The sequence below is a fragment of the Ciona intestinalis genome, unplaced genomic scaffold (genome assembly GCF_000224145.3).
Source record: "Ciona intestinalis unplaced genomic scaffold, KH HT000099.2, whole genome shotgun sequence".
NCBI classification, from domain to species: Eukaryota; Metazoa; Chordata; class Ascidiacea; order Phlebobranchia; family Cionidae; genus Ciona; species Ciona intestinalis.
In genome coordinates, this window is record NW_004190421.2 from 73434 (window position 1) to 82400 (window position 8967).

Below are 8967 nucleotides of genomic sequence, written 5' to 3' on the forward strand. Positions count from 1 at the left end.
CAACCCAGTGGTCAGTAATGGGTTGTAATCATAACCTGATCTCATTGCAAGACATGTGTTTATATTAATTATTCTAATTCTGTGGTTCAGTGGTAAACACAGTATAACTTTCTATCCAGGTATGGGTTGAAGCAAGCGCACAAGTCATCTTAACCCTTGGCATCACTTACCCGGGCCTTACCGCGTTCGGATCTTACAATAAGTTTCGTAATGATTTCTATAAGTGAGTATTGTGTTGTGGTTGTGTATGATGGCAGCAGGCAGAATGTAAATAATATTTCAACGGCACATTTGGTATGAAACACATGGTGTATTTCCAACTTTTCGGTTGGCCATCCATTCCCTGAAGGTCTTGCTGGAGGAAAAGTTGGAAATACACTTCGTTTTTATACCAGATGAGCCATTAAAAGTATATTTAGTATGCGTATGTGGCATTGTTGTGTATGCTGGTGCCAAGTCCCACACAGCATGTGATGTATTCTGTGTAAATAAATGTTAAAGTAAAACTTTGTTTGTTTTTTAACGATTTTTTCAAGATAAAACTTAAGTTTCCCAGATTTTTTTAAAACTTTTTTATTCCAATTATTATAGCCTAACCATTCCATAAATTGTGTGTTTAGACAATCGATTTATGTCGTACCACTGGGGGCAGCAACGTCGTTGTTAATGGGGGTTGTAACATTTTCGTTACTTGGTCACTTGTCACACACACAGGGTGTCAAGGTAGAAGATTTGATTCAATCTGGTGAGTGAATAGTTGTGAGAATACAATGTAGTTATAAGGACAAAACTAACTGTGTTGGGCATGCATTAAATAATCACCCATAAAGTTACTTGTAAGCGGGCACGAGGTGTATGAAACGGAACACCCGTGTTATAACGACTGACGTTGCCCCGCCATGCGAGGATAAATAAGTTACATACGTGGTAACTTGTAAGCGGGCACGAGGTGTATGAAACAGAACACCCGTGCTATAACGACTGTCGTTGCCCCGCCATGTGAGGATAAATAAGTTACATACGTGGTAACTTGTAAGCGGGCACGAGGTGTATAAAACAGAACACCCGTGCTATAACGACTGACGTTGCCCCGTCATGCGAGGATAAATAAGCAACTGACTTTTAATTAAGTACGAGAATAAACAACTTCCCTCCCCTCCAGCCACCCCTCCTCCTCAGGAAGACCTCCAGGATGAATCATTACGAGCACGACGCGCAGAGGACTTCGTCAATCTTCCACCAAAACTTCCTCCCAAGCTCCGAGAAAAATCTTGCAGCATCCCAACTAAGGAGAAATCGCCTTCCATATTTCATGTTAAAGATAAGGTTGACAATTATTATTCTAAAGTGTTTTCTTATTAAGGGTTTTCATTATATTGCTAAGTTTGGTTATTTTAATTTTGCTCATGGGTTAGGATGAGCTCATAACATCAAAACTTTTTACAACAAATAAAGAGGTATCCCAAAGTAAGTTTAGATTTATCAATATAATAAATCTAACAGACAAACCAGTCATCGTGGTACTTGACTTTTTTATTTTTACTAGTTAAGAAGTTTTTGTAAGAATCTCATTTAATGGAGTTGTAACTTTTGCAATTGACAGACGGCAAGCTTGGGCCGTGGCATGTGGTCGGACGATGATGTAACACCTTCCATTCCGAGTAAATCACGAACCATCGGAGGGAGCCATCCACCCCCGGATAGGATTATTGACTTCACAAATACGGTGAATTAAGATTATGATGTCATAATCATCATCAGTGTATGATGAGTTGTACACAAGTGTGGACTACCCGGCTCTCTTTACACTGATGATAAACCAAGTGAAACATCTGCATGTGTCTCTTACATCATCAGTGTAAAATGAGAACTGAACTGGCAGTGTTTATAAAGTTGTACACAAGTGTGGACTACCCAGCTCTCTTTACACTGATGATGAACCAAGTGAAACATCTCCATGTGTCTCTTCTTGAAGTCTTTTTATCCATTTTTTTAATATTCTTGTTTCTTTTAATTATTGTTTGATTGACAGGGTAAAAATAATAAGAATCAAAACAAGAAGGGAAAGAAAGAGAAAAATCGGTAAGTATTTATGATATAACTCGACAGTGAGCATGAGGTGTATGAATACACCATGTGTGTCTGGTGTAGAAGAAGACACCCATGTTATAACTTGACAGTGAGCATGAGGTGTATGAATACACCATGTGTGTCTGGTGTATAAGAAGACACCCATGTTATAACTTGACAGTGAGCATGAGGTGTATGAATACACCATGTGTGTTTGGTGTATAAGAAGACAACCATGTTATAACTCGACAGTGAGCATGAGGTGTATGAATACACCATGTGTGTCTGGTGTATAAGAAGACAACCAGTTATAACTCAACAGTGAGCATGAGGTGTATGAATACACCATGTGTGTCTGGTGTATAAGAAGACAACCAGTTATAACTCAACAGTGAGCATGAGGTGTATGAATACACCATGTGTGTCTGGTGTATAAGAAGACAACCAGTTATAACTCAACAGTGAGCATGAGGTGTATGAATACACCATGTGTGTCTGGTGTATAAGAAGACAACCAGTTATAACTTGACAGTGAGCATGAGGTGTATGAATACACCATGTGTGTCTGGTGTATAAGAAGACACCCAGTTATAACTCAACAGTGAGCATGAGGTGTATGAATACACCATGTCTGTTTGGTGTATAAGAAGACAACCATGTTATAACTCGACGGTGAGCATGAGGTGTATGAATACACCATGTGTGTCTGGTGTATAAGAAGACAACCATGTTATAACTCGACAGTGAGCATGAGGTGTATGAATACACCATGACTGCCTGGTGCATAAGAAGACACCCATGTTATAACTCGACAGTGAGCATGAGGTGTATGAATACACCATGTGTGTCTGGTGTATAAGAAGACACCCATGTTATACCTCGACCGTGAGCATGAGGTGTATGAATACACCATGACTGCCTGGTGCATAAGAAGACACCCATGTTATAACTCGACAGTGAGCATGAGGTGTATGAATACACCATGTGTGTCTGGTGTATAAGAAGACAACCAGTTATAACTTAACAGTGAGCATGATATACACACCTTACAGGCCCACGGCGAACGACACATACAAACGACAATCGATGATAAGTCTTCAACCTGAACCACATGGTGATGATACATCGGATCCGTACGACAGCGTGCATGAGGACGACGACCTGAATAAACTTATACTAGAAGCTAACAGGTTGTTTTTATATTGTTGAGGGTAAACTGTGTTTTTTTACTTTATTAAATAAACTTGGTGGCCAAACAATGCAGTTGCATCAGTAGATGCGTTTAGCAGGATGCCGGCGAAGCGTCGGGAATACACCATGTTTTCATACCAGATAAGCAGTTGAAAGATTACTTACATTATGCCTGGTAGCAGAATGGGGTTTCATAGGCTACGTAGAAGGTTGTATATTATATAAACTTAATCTGGATTCGTCATTACTCTATTGATGTCAATATTCCAGTAATGTTATTAAACTGATGATGTCATTACACTGATGATGTCATTGCACTGATGATGTCATTTCACTGATGATGTCATTACACTGATGATGTCATTACACTGATGATGTCATTGCACTGATGATGTCATTTCACTGATGATGTCATTACACTGATGATGTCATTACACTGATAATAACAATATACCAACAACCAGCTAACCAGTGTTGCACAATTACAGTTTAAAGATACGCGGTCAACATGACAGAGTTGAACCTGTGGAAACACTGTTTCCATCTTACAAAAGAAGCCACCAGTTGAACAAGGAGTTGAGGACGGATCTGACCGGAGCGTTCGCGAAGTTAGCTGCCGACATTGAACCAGTGAGTTTATATGATGTCTATGGGGGATGTTTAATATAAGGTTTCTATGTTTACAGGTAGAAGTTATACGAGACGCTGAACCAGATATTATGTAAGTAAAAATTCTGGCTTATTATTTACCCTTGCATGGCGGAGTAACCACAGTCGTTTTACGGTTTATGGTTTACACACATAAAATTTAAATCCCTAGCCCCAAACTTGTGTTAATCACACCTACTTAATTTGAGAAAGATGTTCTTACTAAGTGTTTTATATATATGTATATAAAAGTATTTTTAGTATTTCAGTAATTTGTTTTACACCTATTACCAATTTAAAGTGTATTTTTTTTTTAATTTGAAATTTGAATAACCACCGCTGTTAGCGGGAATTGTGTGCCCACTTCTTCCCATAATCCCAAGATAAAAGTTTTATCAAAAAAAGTGGGTTGAAATATATCTTGAATGCACAAAAGTATGAGTAAACAAACTAAATTTGTTCTAGGTCTTACTGCTGTTAAGCAAATGGTGTTTTAACATAAGAAATTTTTTTTTTACTTTTGAAAACGATAGTAGGATCATGTTGTTGTCTCAGGTTAGTTTGTGAGATCCCGGTTAAAAACGCTCGAAAGCGAAAGTCTGGGTTGCCCGAGGATTCTCTTCCTACGTCACAAGATCCACTAGATGGCGATGATGAGATCTCCCTCGCTGAGTCCGACTTCAGGTAATAATTGTTGTCGACAGCGAGCATGAGGTGCATGAAGCCACCATGTATGGTGTGCAACACCCGTGTATTAAACCCCTTGATTTCCCACCCCGAGGATAAACAAATACCTTAATTGACAGAATGCATGAGACCATGCAATCCTAACATATATTATTTCTATGTCAGATTCCCAGTACCTCCCTCTAGTGTTGGGAAGATGGACGGGTTGTCGGCTAACGAGGTTTATCCCTCTGATTACACGGACTTCGAATCGGCATCGGAGTCCGACCACACAGAGGTCGAAAGCAGGATAGAGGTTCGTTGGTTTCCATTCACTTGTTTACTTATCGCAACATAAGATCCCAGTTGTATGGACGAAACATAGAATTACTAGAAAAATTTTTTTTTGGTTTTTATTAAGTAGTTTTTATCTCCAAGGTTTGCCTTACAAACATCGAACATAGAATACCATGCACAGTAAAAAGGTTCCAAAAATGTTAACAATTGTAAATTGTTTTTTCTCAAGTATTTTACCTGTAACATTGTTTTCGCTGCTGTAAATTTACTCTTTGCATATAGCATGTTTTAATAACTGTAGTTTTGCTGCTAATTTCAATTTCTTGTTTGTTTTAATTAGTTCGATCTTCACTGTCATATCTTAAAACAAACATTGTTAAGCAGAGTAATTGATCTTGAGTAAAAACGCTGAGGCTGAGTCAGCATTTATTCCGATGATGTCATCCTTATCTCAATTTAGGTAAACCCCCTTAATTTTGACATCACGCCTTACGATACTGTTGCTGATCAAGAGACTGACTGGGAAATCCCCAGAACCAAGAAAGGTAAATATATTAGATGTCTATGGTGATGCAAATAGGTTAAAGCTTGATCCCGAACCCTGGTAGCTTATATTAATGTGTTTAAGGACATGAAATGCAATTGCTCAATATGGGGTTATTTTATACGTGGTAACTTGTAAGCGGCACGAGGTGTATGAAACAGAACACCCGTGTTATAACGACTGTCGTTGCCCCGCCATGCGAGGATAAATAAGTTACATACATGGTAACTTGTAAGCGGGCACGATGTGTATGAAACAGAACACCCGTGTTATAATGACTGTCGTTGCCCCGCCATGCGAAGATAAATAAGTTACATACGTAGTAACTTGTAAGTGGGCACGATGTGTATGAAACAGAACACCCGTGTTATAACGACTGTCGTTGCCCCGCCATGCGAGGATAAATAAGTTACATACATGGTAACTTGTAAGCGGGCACGATGTGTATGAAACAGAACACCCGTGTTATAATGACTGTCGTTGCCCCGCCATGCGAGGATAAATAAGTTACATTCATTCAAATAAAAACACTTAATTTATAACCAACACCCGCGTTATTATGACATCACAATCCCAGATGATGATGAAACAAACCTCATTGTGAGCGAAGATTACCAAATATGCACCGACCTTCGCAACCGAAACACTTTCCCGCGGAGACTTCACGCAAATAAACCTGTCGCAAAGTGAGTTCTTATTTTATTTAAAGGAAAAATTGGTTAGTTAAGATCTGGTTGGGGTTAATGCATCTTGATTGTTACACAGCTACATGTAAATACACGCATATTATAGTTGTTTTTATCTGGCTTACTTTTGTTTGAAGCTTTCTACTCATTTTTACTTTTAACTTATTTTAACAATTGTTGTTTTCTTGCATATTCTGATACCTTTGGTATTTTAATTAATTTTATCTTCGCTACTCTTCCGAAAAAGTAAACAAAACTTATGTTGCATTTATCTATTTTTGAAAACGAAAACTTTTAAAGCATTTTTAAAAAACATTTTTTTTAACACTTTAAATGTTTTTTTAGGTTTTAAAAAATTAATAATTTTTTTAATTATTTAAAAAAGCCTAAATTTAACTTTCGTTACTTTTTACCACTAGAGAGCGCACCAGTCTCCACGCGATGGCGATAGCGCTCACCGACCCTTCAGCGCTCTCAGCGACCACGGAATCGAAGCGTCGTGCTCCGTCGCACTTCGTGGTTGATCGACCGCAGATCCTTGTCACCCGGGGAACCACCCACCCAGATGGGGGTTACGAGCCCCAACACCATGAACCCCATTTCCAACCAAGGGTCAAAAGTAGAACGAAGTCGGAAGGGAATTTGGTGAGAAAAACAAAAAAATCGTTTACTTTTAATTTTTTTATTATAAAACTAGATAACCATCATTTTAATAAAAAAAATGATTTTTTTTTTGTTCAAAACTCAAAATTTTTTCAGGTAATTTCCGAACCCCAAGTAGTTCCACAACCCCAGGTTATTCCCCAACCCCAAGTAATTCCCCCAGCCCCCCAAATCCATGTTTCCGTCACCCCAAACTCGGACAGTGATGCAACAACGCTTGGTAACCATGGTAACTTGAGGATAAATCTTCTTCCCTCTGAGGATCCAAACATTATCAACCTTAATATTAGGAATGATGTCATCAATCGTGATGTCATACCACCAAGTCATGACATCATAATACCACAACAATCGGAGCCTGAAATCTCACCTTTACAAGTAAGAAATGAATTATTTTTATTAACAATAAATATTAAGATTTAATGGTTCATAAAAGTATATTGTGTTTGATTGACAGGAGGTGTTTGATTGACAAGAGGTGTTTGATTGACAGGTGGTGTTTGATTGACAGGTGGTGTTTGATTGACATGTGGTGTTTGATTGACATGTGTGTTTGATTGATGGGTTGTGTTTGATTGACAGGTTATATTTGATTGACAGGTTATATTTGATTGACAGGTTATATTTGATTGACAGGTTGTGTTTCATTGACAGGTTATATTTGATTGACAGGTTATATTTGATTGACAGGGTATATTTGATTGACAGGCTGTGTTTGATTGACAGGTTATATTTGATTGACAGGTTGTGTTTGATTGACAGGTTGTGTTTGATTGACAGCTTATATTTGATTGACAGGTTGTGTTTGATTAACAGGTTATATTTGATTGATAGGTTATATTTGATTGACAGGTTGTTTTTGATTGACCGGTGTGTTTGATTGACAGTTGTGTTTGATTGATAGATTATATTTGATTGACAGGTACAACCAATGACAGAGATGACAGCGATCACATACAGACCGACGACCCCCCCAACCAACCCAAGTTCACCGCAACACAGAGTGGTTGATATTCCACCCGTGGCTGCTATTACACATGGTAGGCTAGCTATGATAACTTATTTATATACAAGAAGTAACTTGTGTAAATTAACGGGTGTATAATATGACCGGTCTCCATACTGCCATTTTTAACAAGATGAACAAAAACATTTTATCATTTAACCCCTTGGTACATTTAATAAAAGAAACCCCATTAAATAGATTATAACTGTATTACCATTTAATATGTTTCTATAGAACAAGAACTTCCTCAGCAAGTTGAGGTACAACAGGGTGTCCCAATTTACCCCACCCTGTCCCGACATACCCCTGAACATCCCAAACATATTGAACCTGTGGTTGTGACATCACAAAGCCACTTTGTCCAGGATCGGCCAATCAGTGACGAGCACGTGGTCATTGAGGTGGAAACCATGGATAGGAGACGAAGGTAGGAGCACGAGTGGCACATGGGTGCACGAGGTGCACATGGATCATATAGTGAATACGCATTTATTTTGGGGTTGGGCGCATAAAGTGATGCAATGTGCACCAGTGACACACGGGGGTAATGGGGTTTGATGGGCCCGAGTAGCACAGGGGTGCACGTGGGTGCACATATGGCACAAGATACGAGATGTGTAAGATGCACATGATGGGGGAGTGCATGAGAAGTAGGGAGGTGCCAGGAGCATAAGAAGGAAACACGTGGAGAGACTTTATAGTGTGGGGGATACACTTGGTGGTATAAGAGCACAAGGTGCCCAAACACCACCGACATTGAGGGTCTCACTCAAAGAAATGTGGAACCTTGTTAGTTAACCCACCTATGTTGTTTCATCCACAGATCAAGCGAAGGGAAAGGTTTACGACACGGTGGTGACAGCGGAATTGATCTTTCCAATTATGATAATAACAGGTGGGTGTACCAAAATAATTAGATATACAACCAATAAGGACAGCCATTGTTTGAAAACAATGGTCAATGGACGCCATCTTGTTTCCCACATGAGGCATGAAATGCATCAACATGGGCGCCAGTGGATATTTTGCGTATTTTAACTCTTTTTAGACCTTAATCCATTTTTTGTTCAATAGTTCAAGTCCGGCGCCGTGGCATAGTGGTTAGCGCGCCTGCCTGTAACCCAGAGGTAATGGGTTCAAGGCTCGACGCTGCTACCATTGTGGGCGTATGTGTCCTTGGGCAAGACACTTATCGG

At 39.1% G+C, this 8967-nt stretch overlaps 1 protein-coding gene across 3 annotated transcripts in view; it reads left to right on the forward strand.

Annotated features, from left to right (window-relative positions):
• LOC100178305 (titin-like) overlaps window positions 1–8967 on the forward strand; it is a 16828-nt gene that overhangs the window by 3534 nt on the left and 4327 nt on the right. For all 3 annotated transcript variants that reach the window (XM_026838614.1, XM_026838615.1, XM_026838616.1), the window contains 15 exons: window positions 1163–1326; window positions 1604–1726; window positions 2033–2082; window positions 3123–3260; window positions 3750–3891; window positions 3948–3982; window positions 4465–4593; window positions 4762–4891; window positions 5333–5417; window positions 5994–6102; window positions 6522–6747; window positions 6862–7143; window positions 7688–7805; window positions 8006–8198; window positions 8595–8666. In XM_026838614.1, coding sequence (XP_026694415.1) covers window positions 1163–1326; window positions 1604–1726; window positions 2033–2082; window positions 3123–3260; window positions 3750–3891; window positions 3948–3982; window positions 4465–4593; window positions 4762–4891; window positions 5333–5417; window positions 5994–6102; window positions 6522–6747; window positions 6862–7143; window positions 7688–7805; window positions 8006–8198; window positions 8595–8666 — 1996 coding nt within the window. The remainder of the gene's footprint in view (window positions 1–1162; window positions 1327–1603; window positions 1727–2032; window positions 2083–3122; window positions 3261–3749; window positions 3892–3947; window positions 3983–4464; window positions 4594–4761; window positions 4892–5332; window positions 5418–5993; window positions 6103–6521; window positions 6748–6861; window positions 7144–7687; window positions 7806–8005; window positions 8199–8594; window positions 8667–8967) is intronic.